At 39.2% G+C, this 16870-nt stretch overlaps 2 protein-coding genes across 2 annotated transcripts; both read right to left on the reverse strand.

Annotated features, from left to right (window-relative positions):
• Positions 1-678: 678 nt before the first annotated feature.
• LOC108667723 lies at positions 679-5475 on the reverse strand. The gene is made up of 4 exons (XM_018154777.2): positions 5402-5475; positions 4270-4484; positions 3694-3784; positions 679-3144 (listed from the first exon to the last, which is right to left on the reverse strand). Exons 1-4 carry the CDS (start codon positions 5429-5431, stop codon positions 2002-2004), a joined length of 1479 nt encoding a protein of 492 aa, XP_018010266.2. The 5' UTR covers positions 5432-5475; the 3' UTR covers positions 679-2001.
• Positions 5476-6284: 809 nt separating this feature from the next.
• Positions 6285-10581, reverse strand: LOC108667736 (fatty acid-binding protein, liver-type). Its single transcript, XM_018154798.2, has 4 exons — positions 9931-10581; positions 8603-8772; positions 8274-8375; positions 6285-7663 (listed from the first exon to the last, which is right to left on the reverse strand). Exons 1-4 carry the CDS (start codon positions 9995-9997, stop codon positions 7613-7615), a joined length of 390 nt encoding a protein of 129 aa, XP_018010287.1. The 5' UTR covers positions 9998-10581; the 3' UTR covers positions 6285-7612.
• Between the last annotated feature and the right edge of the window lie 6289 nt (positions 10582-16870).

The following is a 16870-nucleotide window of genomic DNA, read 5'->3' on the forward strand; positions in this document are numbered from 1 at the left end:
CTGATGTTGTACAATATTTACATATATTTTCTTTTTGTATAGAAAATGCAAATAAATTGCTGAATATTCATGAAAAAATTTCAGATTGAGATATCATTTACTAGCGTAGATTATACCGAGTCACCGTAGTTGACGGTTGTAGACTCGTAGCCATAGAATTCCATAGGGCACCATCCGAGCCTGCCTGAGGGTTCGCGGTTCTCACTGAGCCTTATTAATATATCTCATTAGTCATTACCAATGATCGAGTTCCTAGTAACACAAGAGCACACTTGTGTAGATCTGCAAGTCATCGACCGTTGACACTTCACTGCACTGGACAATGTCAATGGTCACGGTAGATTAATAGCAGTTAATTGCACATAGAAGTAAATTCACTTGATCTTAATCTCTCCATTCAAATTTACTCAAGTACACGATTGAATTTAGGTAGTAATTTTAATTACAACTGATTACCGGCTACGCACGAAAAAACGCGCAATCCTAACCACATGAATGACCTTGCGCTTCTGCTTCAGCTGCACTCGAGTTCAACAAATGTTATGGCACTCTTGGTGTCGTGGGGCTCGGCAGCGCAGTGAAGGGAAGTTAGAGGCTAGAGAACACAGTAATCAGTAACTGGGAGATGCGTACGATAACTGCTGTTTTCAATGGTCGCGTACGACAACTGCTGTATTCAATTGTCGCGTACGACAACTGCAGCATTTCAATGGTTCAACTAAAGGTTCGCCCACCCTCACAGAAATTTTCCTCTTCATCTGTAATATCATTATGTACGTTATATAAGATCATACCGCTAGCACCGTGATGAAAATAGGACCTGATTTAAATAAGGTCTAATGTTCCTACAATTTGACTCTTCCCTTAAAAAAAAAAACCAACGATCTTCTACTAATTAAGAGGCTTAACCGATAGTTTTCTTCATCTTGGGACTGCCGTATATCCGTTTTACAAAATCCAATAAATTAAAGTTTGAGAAGGAAATAAAATTTATTTTTATTTTATTGTCGTCTTCCCACTTAACCCGTTGCGTGCGCTACAACTCACCGGTGTGCTCTGCTCGTATCGCATTCAACGGGTAAATAATGAACTCCTTGAGGTTTTACATCTAAAAACTTTTCAATATTTCGTAGCTAAGAAATCACTGCATTTACTTGCACAATGAGTATATTTAATTGCTAAATCATTTGTCGTCGTGGGTCCTTGATCCAGGTTGTTTTTTCACATATTCACACCGAAAAAAGGTAATTTTCCAGCTCATCAGTTTAATATTTTAATTTAATTATGAATGCCGATGCGAGTTATGTTCTATAGTATATAAAGTGAACAACTCATTAAAAGTAACGACTCTAGTTTAAAACCTAAGAATATCTATGTTTCAAGGTCTTGAACTGTTGGACAATGATTCGATGTTTTCAATAATAAGTTCTGTTAAGAAATGGACAAGCCACAATTAAAGGTAATAAAGTTTAAAATCCAACAATTATGAAAATTAAAAAAAATTATTGCAGTAAATAAAAATCAGCTTAGTAAAACAACCACGGCAAAATAATATTGTTTCACGAAGTCAAGAGTCACCACAAATAAACCATTAACGATCATACCATAACTAAGTCAATAGCTGACCCAAATGAAGCTATCTTTTCTACACAAATGTTTGTATAAAAAAACTTCCACACCTTTGAATTTAACCAAATAATAATTTTAATATAATTCATGCAAATTTAGTTTGGAGGCATTTTTATGTCGTTATCATTGATCTCTCGCTATTATTTCGCATTTTGTAAAATCAATTTTCCAACTATTCATATCGTAAAATTCATATCATCGGAAGAATCGTCATTTCAATTTTCAAATAGAAAGCATTTTAAAACTACTTTAGTGATGAGTTAATTTACTTTATTTCCGCTTCAACCGTTCAACTGCACCACGGTGATAAAAACCAAGGTTTTTACAAGCTAATGCATGAGCAAGATGTTAGTAAAAATTTAAATGCGTAATTCAAGACAAATGGCGCAGAAAATGGGCTCGGACTTTCTCAACAATTCTGTTAGCAAGCTCAGTTGAAATATACCGCGTATTGTAATCAAAAGAAACAAGCAACTCTCCGCGGAATGTTTGGAAACAAAAACCGTTATTATTCAAATATGTGTGTAATGACGTGCTCCGCCGTATCTCTGTTGCCTTCACCTGAGGATATTCAGCCCCGTCTGGTGCTAGGAATATTTTGGTGACGTTGCCCATGTTCGAGGTGCTATAGACGCTTGGGCTGGAAATTTTCTGACTGTAAAAGTCTGTGGACTTCTCTACAGTAGGAGAGACTTCAGCATCTATAATTTCCATGAAGAACGTCTGTTTGTTGTCCAAGCACTCGAGGAAGACCTTATGGAACTGGCGGGCGCTTTCCCACACGTTGGAGGGACAATCTTTGTCAACGGTTAAGATTATTCGTATCAGAGATAAATGTGGGCCGTAAGATTTCTCCGACTCAGAGTTCCAGTATCTTCTCTCATTCACGTCGTGGAAAGAAAAGATGTCAAATTTTTCAGAAGAAGCTCCTGCTTCTTGGAACAACTCGACAAATGCGCTGTGCAACACCGAGCAGAATCCTGAATGCACGCTCACTCCTTCTGATTTCGTTTTCTTTACAAACTTTGTAGTGGAAGCCTCGTCAAATTTGATGAAGAGTGTTTCTGTTTTCGGATCAGCTACCTCTTCCTTTGGAGGAAAAACCTTGGTGAGGAGAGATTCGGCCGCAGCAATAGCCGCATAATCATCACGCATTTTACATTGCAAGTACAAGTTCGTGCTGAGGGTGAGCTTGGCTTCTTCTACAAGCTTATCGTGAAACTCTGGCCCCACGTAATCAGCAAACTGTTCGTTGTCGTCGACTTCGTTCCCTTCAAGTTCAGAATTGAGTAAAGATAGAAAGTGACCGCACAGTCGCATGGATGAGTGGCCGTCGGTGATGGAATGATGCAGTCCGAACATCACTCTATAATGATGCTTGAACTCTGCATCAGGAGTCGGCCCGTCCTGAGCTGGCATGACTGTCACGCGCCATAATGGACCCACCCTCGCATCGTGGGGCTTGCGGGTCTCCCCAATGTACACAGCGTCGAAATCCTCTGGGGAAGTCAGCCACTGCAAAAAAATTAGATCAGTACTCACTGCAGTGAGTGACGGACAGCGCATTTTCTCGTGCATAAATCAGTTGAAGTACTTCTTTCCGTGGCGCAAGGAAGGCAAAGTCCTGTATTAAGGATCTGAGACCAAGACCTGCGTCAAGTTACATATTTTTGGAGAGGCAAATCTTCAGCCAATCTCAAACTATAATCTAAATCACGACACGTTTTAAAGTATTCTTAAAATCGTGAACGACGTGAAGTCATGGACAGACGGACGGACGGACATGACAAGCACAATAGCGCCTTTATTCCATAAAGGAGAAAATGCGCTAAAAAGTGATATACCAGAACAGAAGGCATGTTAATCGAGATCGATTCGAAACTTTGGGGGAAAATGAAGATAGAATAAAAATGCACACAAATGCGTGAAATTTGGCCAACATATTGTATAAAATGTGAAAACTACTTTCAGACAATTAATAATCGGCAATGGGCTTCAATTAGTGCTCAAAATAATTTTAGTTCAGTCAATAGCGATGTATTTACGATGTAAATAAAATGTTACCTTCAGAAGTATGTTTTCTTGAGCCATTTGACACAGCCAAAGCTCGCCATTTCTGTCCTCTTCGATGCACACTCGCAAATTTGGCAGTTTCCTGTCGTGAAAGAATCCATTGTTTATTGAGGAACATTTCTTTCTCATTAAGGAACATTCCCATGTAGAAAATTGCTTGCTTATAGAATTATCTTTTTATAGAAGCAGAATGAAGTAACACTATTCTGTAGTAAAATTTATACACTTTGAATTGTACATACAGTAGCAAATGAGTGTACTTTTGGCCTCCTCAGATTATGAGTCATCGATGACAATGAGGCATCATGCCTCGTTGCTAAATTAATTATGAACTGTGGAAACTAAATCCTAAATCATAACAAGTTCTGGACTGCAATTTTATCCACTCAAATACGACAATTTTTTTATTAAAAAACTGAAATTGGAAAATATTGGTAGTGATTTCTGAGTGCATCGTGTTCATCATATGAAAAATAAACGATTTCAGCTCTCTAGATCTTATTCCAGTCGTCCTCGATAAGTCGATATCATGGTAATCATAGTACAAATATTATAATATCCTCTAACCTGTACAGGTGCAGGAGGACAGAGTGCACTGAGCTTCGTTGTAAAGGGCTCAGAGTCGCAATTGTTAGGCAGTAAACCGTCACATTTACTGTATGATCGTTGGAAAACTGGAAAAATTTCTCGATTGGGCTAAGCTTGCGCAATTTACGCTCCTCGAAGTCACTCGATGTAGCCATGGCTGACGGAAGTTGATACTCTTTCGTACCTCTGGCAGTCTGCAAAAGAAAGAATTTTACCGCTTTAATCTCGGTAAACCGAATTTGAAATATATATTCTTCTAACAAAGCTTCGGATCAAATCTACTCGATGGAAACCTGTGGTTAAAGTGATTCAAACCAAGGTAGATTCACAAAGATTCAATTAATTACCTAACAAGGCGGAAAAATAATGAACGAATACTTATCATGGTTCATGATAAGCAAAGTAACTGGCATCAAGGATCTTGGCTCATTAGCACGATAAGAACCAAGTTCATCGTCGGCCATCAGATTCTCATACATGGTACTCGTAATAAGATTAGTTATCAGCTTCTAAGAGGCTTTGCAGCCCAAGTATAGAATTGAAAGAACGTAAAACTATGTATGTAAAGAGTCATCTTTAAGATTTGCAGTTCTATCGTCATTTAGCGAGTCACTATCAGTATCATATGTGAAGGTGTCGGCGCTTTGCAACACGGGCTACTCAGGCCACGTAGAAACTAGAAAACACGGCTTAAAATAGGTATCAAAAACATTCTCAAACATCTTAGACGACTTGAAATAAAAGACTCAAAGCGTGCACATGTTTTACCAACTAGATTACAATTAGAAAAATTTTGGTGCTCGGCGTGTTATTCAACAAAAGCATCCGGAAGTTAACGTCTCTCTTAGACCACTGCATTGAACGCCAACATCGCACTGCATACTTACGTACCGCGCTACAACCCGCGCTACAACGTACACTGCATACACTTAGAGTCTTAGACCAACGTCTCATTGCATAAACCTCCCGACTCCAACTTGAATTGATCGTGAAATCATTCTTCGCATTCAAAATTTCACACATTTGCACGTTTTAATTCGCCCCCTGTTACCAGTGCTGACATTATTGTTCTATAATAAAGATATACAAACCGCATCGACGCATGCCCTACCTTACGAGTGGCCTCACACATCTGCAACATCCGTACTCCGTCGGGCGTAGAAGTGTACAAACTGAAAGCGCTCGAGAAGCTCGGCAGCACATATATGGACATTATACGATCTGTCAGCAGCTGATAGACGTGTACGACAACTGCAAAGTCCTCGTAGAAACAATGTCGCCGTTGCGTTCATGCTTGAACTATACTAGTTCAACCATGGTTGCGCTATATATATGTCTCTAACGCAATGCCGAGGTTAGAATCAGAACTACATAATCGAAGTAAATGTTCAATGCTACTTCATAATACTACGCGAACAGTTTCGCAAATTTCCTGTTGACATGGCGCAACTTTTGCTACAATAGAAAAGTTTTTCAGCTCGAGAATTCGTTGTCCACAATTAAAACAATCTCGTGGTCCCTTATCCTCAAGGTAGTAATTTTTTTATTTTCAACTAACTCGAATGTCAGAAGGTCAAGAAAAAATTTAGCGACTGACACAATGACTTGATGAAACTTTTTATTAATCCTTTTATTATCCTGGTAAATGCGATCTAGTCGAATTGATCATGACGATAAAGCATGATGGTGATGACATTTATTGTTTAGGTGCTGAGTGCGCATCATTTTCATGACGAAATCGGCATCAAAAGTTTGTGTCGAAATGTGTACAAATATTCAAGTTCATTTGAATATTTTTCATTGAAGAACAAATTCATGTTGAGTATTTATCCTTCCAGTTTACAAGCAGGAGTAAATACAAGACCCTGAGGGTTGGAACGTGGCGAGTGCAGCAAAGCCAAAAAATAAGCTCCGATTCCCACAGTGTATTTCTGAATGAGATGTCGTTCGAGGTAAAATAGTTAAAGGGTGCATTTAGAGGTGAAAAATAGTCATTTAGTCACCATTTTATTAGATTACGTGTATTTTTCCGAAACTGTTGATGAACTGTTATCATATCTCTATGCATTCGAAGAAGTTGATATAATGATACTATAGGATACCCTCGGTAAATGATTCCATATTTCTAAAACACCGGATTGAATAAATTGTCCTTGCGAAATTTATAACGTGTATATAGGAAAATGCCAAGAAAATCCATCATAATTGAAAACCTTATTATAGTTGCTTTCCGAAATTTTTCGAAGAAATTATAATGCATTTACTTGGAGTTTACTTGGTTATTCAATTATTGCTGGATGACATGCTACATGCCCTATCATTTGGAACTGACCAGGTAAATGAGTTTGGTACACAAGGCCAATAATTCATGTCAGTCTGAATTTTAATGAAGATTGATTAACCTAGCCAATCAGTATAGCCGTTAATTAGACCTCATATTGGCTGGGTTGTTGCATACAGGATTTCTCCTATAAAAGGTTCACCGCCGAACTCTACACGTAAATGTCATATACCTGCTAATTTTTTCACTTCAAATAAAATAATATATTTTTAACACTTACTCGTTTACATAAGATGTATGCTGTTGTTAATTTTACAAATCATCAGTTGTAGCGAAATAAAATTTTGCTCACTGCATTGAATTCAGTTCTTGTACGTTGTATTCTTTTTTTTCAGACGGCGGAATGTGGAATTACTCTTGATGAACTGGCATTGCAAAATCATCTCAGCGACAATTATAGAGATAATCAGCTAATAAAACTTCACCATCTTGCCTAAAAGCCGAACAATCAAATTTGTGCGTTCGAATTTCTACGAAGCTTAATGCGAGCTTTGAAACCATCTATCAATATTTAAATTTATCAGTATAAATTTCATATCCCGAAATGGCTCATTGGGTCCTTCGAAAGCTGAGATTCGTAAGTGTCACCCAAATATCTTTCGATGATTTTAACCGGAATGTTTGCGATCTTACTGCTGCATCCTGTGAAAGCACATGCGACAAAATTGTGAAAGCAATGCGACAAATTTCGCAACCTAAAAATACAAGCCAGACAACGTGACAAAGGTTCTTCATCTGCTCGAGATGAAGCCGTTTTACATTTGCATGGACTCGGTTCGTGAAATTTTTCCCGCGTGAAATTTTTCCCGCCAGCTATGGAACCATAATTCATAATTAAAAGTAAAACAAAACTACTATGCCATGAAAGTCCTTCAGCTTGCGTGTTATGAATTCACACAAGTGCCCATTGTCCAAGATCAAATTTCAGAGATTTGCAGACGAAAATGCCGGCGCACAGTTACAAGGACAGCACGCTTATAGCTACTGCTTCGTGAAGATTCGCTTTGACACGACGCCGTCCAAAGTCATGGTCTGTAAAACAGAAAAATATTGAACGGCTCTGATATATATGCATATTAATTATTAAAATATATGTCCTAGGATAACATCCATCACATTCATTGAGAGCCATGGTAAATAGAACATATGTATATATAATTGAAGGCTCTTGTTTTTTATTTATGGAAATATATGTCATGTATCACATTCACAACAATCATTGACTTGAGAGTCTCCGTCTGTAGAATATGAAACGAATTAAAAATTTCCGTTTATTAATTAGAAAGATATTCGTTCTACAATACATTAATTTCAAGACCTCAACTTGTTTATGACGATCAGTATCATGCAACAATACAGTACGCAATTATTTGTACATCAACAAGTGATGGCAATGAAGTTGTATCGATTGAGACATTTCACTAGAAATACTGGAAAATGATATTTTAGCGTTTACGGTATAAAAGGATATTGCGAGATGGCTCACTTAATACTGATTCAAAGTGCAATTTAATTCCTATGCTTTAAGTTAAAAATGAAAAAAATTAATCAGTTTTAAGAGTGGCTGCAACGCAAGACTTGAAATCCAATTTACATATTCACGCATTTCCTAAGCGTTGCCTAAATTCCACGCAGCACTCACCCTGGTCAAGGTATCACCGATGAGTTCAGCCGATGACGTACCAGTTTTGTTCTCAAGGCGATATGTTCCTTCGTATCCGTTAGGCGTCTTCGACGCCTTTACCTGTTAATAAAAAGGTGATCTAGAAAATTTCCTCCCTATAAACGGATATGAGTTTCTTTATGATGAGCGCATTTCTTTTGTAGGAAGTGAGGAATAAATATTCGTTTTCGTTATTTCTTAGTTACAACGGATTTCTCGTCATTCAAGCATTGATTCCTTCGGAGAACGTGAGCGACCATCATCAGAAGTACATTCTAGTCTGTATATTAATTGACGGATGAACCCACGTAATACTTGAAACCCGCGACATCGACGAGAGATTCTTGGCCGTAGGTCACGACGTTGGTGTAGGTGTCGCCACCGTGGCCGTACGTGATAGTCACGCCAGACGTAGTTTCTTGCATTTCCAGCGTGGGTGTGCTGGGGCACATCTTGCGAATCATGGAATCGTTTACGCCTGAAATTGAAAAGTAGTTGTAATTAAACGTCTCATATAATATCATGAAATAGGAAAAATTTTAATACAAAAATAATAAGAGGCCGAACAGCTCTAGGCAATGGTTCCTTAGCCCAAATATTTCCTATCATGTGTATATTTCCTAGACAGTAAGCGTTGTCTTGCAGTAGAGAAGTTACTTTACGATATGGAATGCAGTGATTCCCAAACTGGCGGTAAATCATCTCTTGTGATAACTTGTAGAATTTTTTGGACCAATAGAGGGTTGTGAAATATCATTAGTGTGGACACCGCGGCCGCGGGCGCCGGGACCTCGTCCGAGAGACCACGTTTCAGACAAATTTACGGCCGAACTTGCGGCCGATCTCGCGGCCGCGGTGTCCAAATTCAGTGTACCTGGAATATCTCCCAAAGTACTGAGCGTAGCTCGATGAAACCTTGTACACGTACGTATTCATTATGGCCTGACGGTGATGTCAAGCTCGTGACAATTTTTTTAATATCGCCTTCATTCGTGAGTTTATGACGAAACGTGCCGAAATTTGCAGTGTACCGGCCATTTCTTTCAGAGTACTGAACAGATGTGAAGGAAATTTTGAATATGAATTTCTGAATACTAAACGGTGATGTTTAACTCATAAAAATTTTTTACGTTTTGCCTTCGTTGGCGAGTATTTTTCCCTTTTCCCTCATTCGTGATTTGAACAACAAAATTGTGCTTAAATTCGCAGTGCACCAGAGATTTCTTCTAAAATACTGAACAAATTTGAACGAAACTTTGCATATATCTCCGTCAGGCAATAATGAATACGTGTACCAAGTTTCATCGAGCTACGTTCAATACTTTAGGAGATATTCCAGGTACACTGAATTTGGACACAGCGGCAGGGGGCCGGCCGTAAATTCGTCCGAGACGTCTTGAGACCCCTCATATTTTAGAACTTTGCATGTTATCAAAAGGTAAACCCCCATCATCTCAAAATGATGACAGTTGCACGTTGATATTTTTGTCATTAAGCGTCCTTAAGAAGCCATGTAGCACTTTCCACAACTCTATTTAAGACCAATAAATGCTTCTATAACTTATCAATTCTAGAACTATATAAAGATCAATTTTCATCTTATCAAATAAAACTCTAAATCTTGCATTTTCTTTACCTGCTGCTTTTAGAAATTCTTCAAAATTTTCATCCCTGCAGTGTGTGTACGAGCCAGACAAAGACATTGCGAGATATCGGAGCAAGAGTGTTGTGTGAACGAAAGGCGAAACAGCTACTACGATTGGGTCTGAGCAAGAGTTGTGTGAACGAAAGTCGAAACAGCTACTCTTGAGTCTGAGCAAGAGTGTTGCGTGAACGAGGGGCTAAACAGCTTTTCTTCTACCAGAGAGAGTAGGTATTGCATTAAATAAATTCAAAACCGCTTCGCTTGAAGACACCTGTAGGGAGAAGTCAGCTTCAAACGAAATTGTAGGTGGCGCTTCCAAGTTAAAAAATCGACGTCTGTGCCAGCGCAGATTGATGTTGCAGGGTTGGAATTAACAGCACCAGTCGGGTATCTTATGATCACAGAGTGTCACTCGAATTAATTACAGTTCAGTCATAAAAACGACAGTATGGCATCAAGCCGTTCAATGTCGATCTGCTGGCTAAGATCATCTGTGTCAGTGCTATTCTTATAACGCGCAGAGGCACGCGCGGGTGCAATGCCCGACACCACGGGAAAGCCTAAACTTTTATTAATGGACACGGTTTTAACGTACAACTCAAACTCAGTTTTTCATTCACCGATGTAAATGAAGATATTTTAAATGATAGAAAAGAATGAGGAATTATTTCACTATAAATATGTTACACTAGATAACATTTTCCTATGTACACACTTAGTCAGATTACTACCAATTTGAAATGATTAGATGTCAACATGATGATACCATCAAGCTACATTAACCCGTTCTTAAGTTTTAAACAATACAAAAACTTTAACTTTTATGGTGCTAATCTAATTATTTCTATTCTTCCCTCTCACTATTTTATTGCGGTGTTTTATACTTTCAAAAACCTGAAAATAGGTATCTCACGGACAACAACATTCTAATGAGATGTGTCCTATATATTAGACGGCAATCACCGCAACATAACTGACAATTAAACACAATCTGCTTCATGTAATTATGAACGCGACAAACTAACGGAACTGAAGCAAGGAGATACGTTTTTTTACTGAAATTAATGATAGGCCGAAAATAGGCCTTAGTGGCCGGACTCTGGCCGGATAAATGCGTTCACTGCCGCAGTGGCCGGGACACTGGCCAGAAGGAGCGTTCAGTGCCGCAGTGGCCGAGATCCTGGCCAGAAGAAGCGTTCACTGCCGCAGTGAGAGACACTGGCCAGATTGGGTGTTCACGGCCGCAGTGATCGAGACACTGTTTGTTTGGCTGCGCCGATGAAGCCAAACAAACATGCGCCTTGCTAGCACAGAGGCCGTGTCGGCGCCGATAAACCCAGCATTGATCCGTAACCTGGTCATCGATGTCGTTTTATCAAGTCATGGCAGGAAGCTAAGCTTGTTTGCTCGGTATGTTACACAGCGTTCCCATGACATGCGATTGTAATGGCAATGATTTCATGTTTGCAAATTATTAGCTTAATCATATTTGAGTTTTATAAATGTATTATTTGGAAAAATTATTTCAAGATCGAATACCTAGAATGAGGAGACGATTCCATTATTATTCCTTAATACTACTCTATATTTCCCACGACGAAATAGTCGTATATATCTTTCATACACAATTTTTCTTTAGGATTTCCAAAAATTTAATACTGATGCTTAATTATTGATATGAATTAACACAATAGTCTTTTCATATCAATAACGAAACCAATTTGAGTTGCTATAAAGTTAATATTTATCGTTTACGAGATTTTATGTACGGTTCCGCACTGTTGAACGACATGCTACCCAAGAACTGAGAAAATGTTCATTAATTTTTCACTTATGCATTCACTTTATATCTATCAGTTGAATAAAATATCATTCAGAAACAGCGTCGTTAGGGCGTCATAAAGGAGGATATAAAGCTTCATCTAAAACAGTGGTTCCCAAAGTGGGCGATATCGCCCCCTAGGGGCGGTGGAAAGATTTTGGGGGGGCGGTAAAGAAGAAGAGGGCGATAGGGGGGCGATACGGGGGGCGGCAGTCTGCAGTCGAAGTCAGAAGTTCGAACGTTTGTTTGACGATTTGTTCACATCGCGTGCAGCACATAACTCCCGTCAATGATTTTTTCACCCAGATCTGTTTTTAGAGCATTTTCTCATTTACGGAAAAAATGCACTATTGTGCTCGCCATGTCCGTCCGTCTGTCTGTCCATCTGTCCGCCTGTCTGTCCGTCCGTGACTTCACGTTTTCGTGGACGAGAAAATGCGCTTTCTGTCACTCACTGCAGTGAGTACCGAGTTATATTTTTTAACCTCTCCTAGGTTTACGTCTAGGACAAATTAACTGCCGGACTCGCGGCCGGTCCCACAGCCAATTTCCAAATTCAATGATCAAGAAATATCTCTCAAACTAATGAACTTAACTCGATGAAACATGGTACACGTATTCATTAGGACCTAACCGTAATGTAAAGCTCGTGAAAATTTTTTTAATTTTGCCTTCAATTGTTTTTGCCATAATTATATGGCAATGCGGGCTGAAATTCACAGTGATCAAGGAATTTCTTCAAAACTACTGAACAGATTCGAACGAAATTTTGAATTAACAGTCCTATATAATTACCAAACGGTGATGTTTAGCTCGTGAAAATTTTTTCGATTGTACCTTCGTTCGCGAGTTTCATTCGTGATTTAAACAGCAAGACGTGCTTTAATTCGCAGTAATCAAGATATTTCTTCCAAACTACTGAACAGATTTGAACGAAACTTGGTATTTGGATATCTAACCTCAGCAACGGTGATGTTTAGCTCGTTACAATTTTTTTAGTTTTGCCTTCTTTTCCGAGTTATACGGCTATACGTAAACGGCTCTTGGTTAAACCAGCCGGTAGAAAAGCCGGTCATTCCTCCTATATCTGTATAACTAGCGAACGAAAACGAATAAGGAAGTGTGAAATCATGAATGACGGTGAAATGAAAAAAGTCTCGCAAACGAAGGTGAAATCAAAAAAATTTTTGGAATCTAAAAAGCACCATTTGGTAGTTAGGAATGTATATTCAAAATTTCGTTCGAATTTGTTCGGTAGTTGAAAGAAATTCTTTGATCACTGTGAATTTCAGCCTTTATCGCAAAATAACTCACGAATGAAGGTGATATTTAAAAAAAATTCACGAGCTAAACATCAGCGATAGGTTCTGATGAATACGTGTTCCAAGTTTTATTGAGCTGCCTTCATTAGTTTAGGTAGGAGATATTACTTGAAAATTGAATTTGGAGATTGGTCGTGCGACCGGCCACGAGTCCGGCCGTAAATTTGCCCGAGAAGTCCTAGGTTTCTAGTGCTCAAAAAGTTAAAACAGCTTAAAAACATATTGGTTCACTAAAAAGGGTTCTATTTGTGAAATATACATTTGCATTTAACCTTTATCTTTCAAAATAGCAGCGTACTAAATTGTATAGAAAGGCGCATGATTTTATATGTGTCTGTGGGGGGGGCTAGAAATTCACTAGGGAGCCGAAGGGGGCGCCAGCCTGAAAAAGTTTGGGAACCACTGATCTAAAAAATGACACAATACAATCCCTATAGTCCCTTAACATCTGTAATCTGACCACAGAATCACAAGGCATTTCCGGTCCAGCGGTCCTGCGAGCTGGTCAAATAAATCTATCATGATCTCCTTAAATATATTTGTTTTCTTGTAAATTATCTCATTCCAAGTAACAAGTTACCAGTTTGGCTTGAACAGTATTCCACAGATATTGAGGAGCGCTCAGTCGGCTCGAAGTTAACATGTTTTAAAATACACGAAGAAGAGGTTGTCAAGCGCCTGGTAGCTCTAAATCCCAACGAGTCTTGTGGACCAGACGGCTTCCATCCCAGATTGCTCAAAGAATTAGCAACTGTTCTGGCCGGCCCATTGACAGTATTCTTTCAAAAAACCTTGAACGAAGGAACTTTGCCGTCCGACTGGAAAGAAGCTCAAGTAACACCATTGTTCAAAAAAGGTGACAAAAACAGCCACGGCAACTATCGCCATGTCTGTCTGACAAGTGTTGTTTGTAAGCTAATGGAATCTGTTGTGAGGGATAGGATTATCGATCACTTGACTGCTCACCATCTCAGTGGTTAAAGTTCAGAGTACCAAGATTGGAGCAGAGAGCCGCGGGTTCGATCCCAGCTCTGTGCGCCAGTTTCTGGTCAGAATCGGCAAGGAGGCCGGGCGGTTAAGCACAGCAGAATTGTAGCAGTGCGTTGCGAGTTCGAGACCGCAACAAGCTGTGGATGTTCTGCGATGTTAAGTATCGGCGACAGGCCTACGGCCTAATAAACGCTGAAACCGCTATTATTATTATTATTATTATTATTATATCAGATTGTCAACATGGTTTTATCGCCGGTAGATCCTGCACCACTAACTTATTATCTACGTTGAACGATTGGACTCGTCTGCTGGACGAAAGGGAGCCCGTGGATGCATTGTACCTCGATTTTGCCAAAGCATTTGAGAGTGTTCCGCATGAGCGACTGTTGCGTAAAGTGAAGTCTTTGGGAATTGAGGGAAACGTACTCCAATGGATCAGAGATTTTCTAGTAGGTAGACGACAACGTGTCAGTATTAACGGAGCCGTGTCGGACTGGGCATCAGTGCGCAGTGTCGTGCCACAAGGAAGCGTTCTTGGTCCTATTTTGTTCGTTGCTTTTATAAACGATTTGCCAGAAGCAGTCTCCAGCGTGTGCTCCATGTATACCGACGACACAAAAGTTTATAATACAGTGAAGGATGCGTCAAATAAAGCGCAATTACAAGATGATCTTGACAGTTTAGTTAACTGGGCTGATCAGTTGTTTGTTGCTGTCGTGCGCCCGAATCTAGAGTTTGGAAACGTTGTGTGGTCACCGAGATTTGAAAAGGACAGAAATTTAATAGAGAATGTTCAAAGACGTGCAACAAGGATAATTCCAGGCTTGAAGGGCAAGTCCTATTAAGAAAGATTGAAGATTATGAAGCTTCCAAGCCTCAGTTATCGACGTCTGCGTGGGGACCTCATTGAAGTATACAAGTATACTCATGGTTTATACAAGGTCCCCGAAGGATTACTAGAATTTGAAACAAGAACCAACACCAGGGGCCACGGCTATAAACTAAAAAAACTGCGCTGCAACTTCTCCACGCGGCAAAATTTCTTCTCGCTTCGAATCACCGACATTTGGAACAGAACAGCCTCCCCGATGACATCGTTGGCGCTCCAAGTATGAACGCGTTCAAAAACAGACTAGATAAAGCTATGGAAAAATATATGTTTAGATTTGAAATGCCTAGCAAAATATCGAACCCGGTGGAAGTCTAGTAGCTACATCAAACTATCGTCAGTCATGAAAAGATCCGGTCAAATGACACGATTTTTTATCTTCTGTGAACAAGGCACGAAAAGGAAAAGAATCGGCGACAGGCCACATCAGGCCTACACTTCAGCGCCGAGATCAATATGTTATGTTATGTTACATGTGATACGTGCAGATGCACGTATTTATATATGCGTAACTTATTAAATTGTGATCCGTTTATTATTCTATACTCAAAGTATCAAATAAAAAAAAACTGACGGGAATATTCTGTAGATCCTAGACTTTATCTCCATGAAAATAAGTGTATGAGTAACGATAGTTATTTGAAAGGTTCCAAACGTAGATAGAAAGACCCTCTAATGTTTCTTGCAAAATTTAGTTATATATCTTCAAAAATATTTACGCGATGACCAACATAAAATGCTCAGAAAAAGTCTTCTCTCAATTTCACGAGCATTCTCTACGTTAAAAAAAAAACATTCAGCGTTAACACTTCTTGTTAGCCATTCTTGGCTTGCAGCATTTGAGCAGAATTACCACAAATATCAAGCGAAGCAATCGGGCAATCTTCGTTGACCTCAAGCATACAATGGCGTCGCAAAGTTTCACACAGTTTTTCTTATTTTTTTATCGCTGAAATTGTATTTGGTTCCGAGTCTTTATGACGGACGAGAAAACTACGAATGCAGTATGTCAGGAAATAACAAACTGTTTCAAGTCCCATTTGATCTTTAAGAATAGAAATTTTCGAGAACTAAACATTGCAGAGATCTTACATAGAGAGTTTATTACGATTTTTGGCAGTCAAATTTAAAATCCATGGTTTCTGCTGACATACCGATAGTAATAAGAAACATGTTGCCAAATGAAAGCGCTGCCAACTCTGTCTGTAACGCCGCTGCCGTAATGAACAATCGTTTAATATAATTTTTGTTCTGAGCTTAGTTGCATGGAACATACCTAGGATTGTTTCTCGCAACACTTTTGATTGGAAGTATACCGGGTGAGGCAAAAAAATTTTTGTTTAGCTTAATTAAAATTTACGTTGGCATATGCATTGTGCAATGTTTATCTTCCAACGAGGGTCTCATATAACTCTTCTTCTTCTAGTTCTTGTTTAATGGGGGCTTCGAAGACACGTCCAAGTGGCCCCAAGACAGAAAGCTCCAGCATGCACAGCACACCTTTCAAAGAGAACAGGGTACGGCAGAGCCGCAGAACACAACAGAGCCGCTGGACACCTGGCCGGTGCTCTGCACATGAGTCAAGATTTCACAGTTCGGCAAACCGTGCGTTTGGCAGTTGAGAGGAACCGTGTGACAACAGCTGCTGCAAATTTTGTTTCGCCTTCATCTTGTTTGAAATTCATTTTCAATGTATAAACTAATTAAAGATACTAACATGCCAAGTAAAGTCACCTTCTGTGATAAATGTGAATTAAATGTTGAAAAAGTTCTTACGATGGAGTATCTGTCCGTCATACTTGAGATTCTGCCCTGAAAATGTTAAAGAAATCTCAAGGCCAAGTAAACCGGTTTATCTCGGTCATTTGTATTTAATTTTCTCCTGGTGATTTGAATATGGATTTC

The sequence above is a fragment of the Hyalella azteca genome, unplaced genomic scaffold, assembly GCF_000764305.2.
Source record: "Hyalella azteca isolate HAZT.00-mixed unplaced genomic scaffold, Hazt_2.0.2 contig16078, whole genome shotgun sequence".
NCBI classification, from domain to species: domain Eukaryota; kingdom Metazoa; phylum Arthropoda; class Malacostraca; order Amphipoda; family Hyalellidae; genus Hyalella; species Hyalella azteca.

Excerpts from the sequence above, each read along its gene's own strand:
- LOC108667723 (XM_018154777.2), bottom strand. The coding sequence starts at position 5,431 with ATGTTGCAGATGTGTGAGGCCACTCGTAAG. Across the intron at positions 4,485-5,401 it reads TGTGTGAGGCCACTCGTAAG|ACTGCCAGAGGTACGAAAGA; the intron begins GTAGGGCATGCG and ends TTTCTTTTGCAG. Across the intron at positions 3,785-4,269 it reads GTCCTCCTGCACCTGTACAG|GAAACTGCCAAATTTGCGAG; the intron begins GTTAGAGGATAT and ends CTTTCACGACAG.
- LOC108667736 (XM_018154798.2), bottom strand. The coding sequence starts at position 9,997 with ATGTCTTTGTCTGGCTCGTACACACACTGCAGGGATGAAAATTTTGAA. Across the intron at positions 8,376-8,602 it reads TCGCGGGTTTCAAGTATTAC|GTAAAGGCGTCGAAGACGCC; the intron begins GTGGGTTCATCC and ends TTTTATTAACAG. Across the intron at positions 7,664-8,273 it reads TCGGTGATACCTTGACCAGG|ACCATGACTTTGGACGGCGT; the intron begins GTGAGTGCTGCG and ends TCTGTTTTACAG.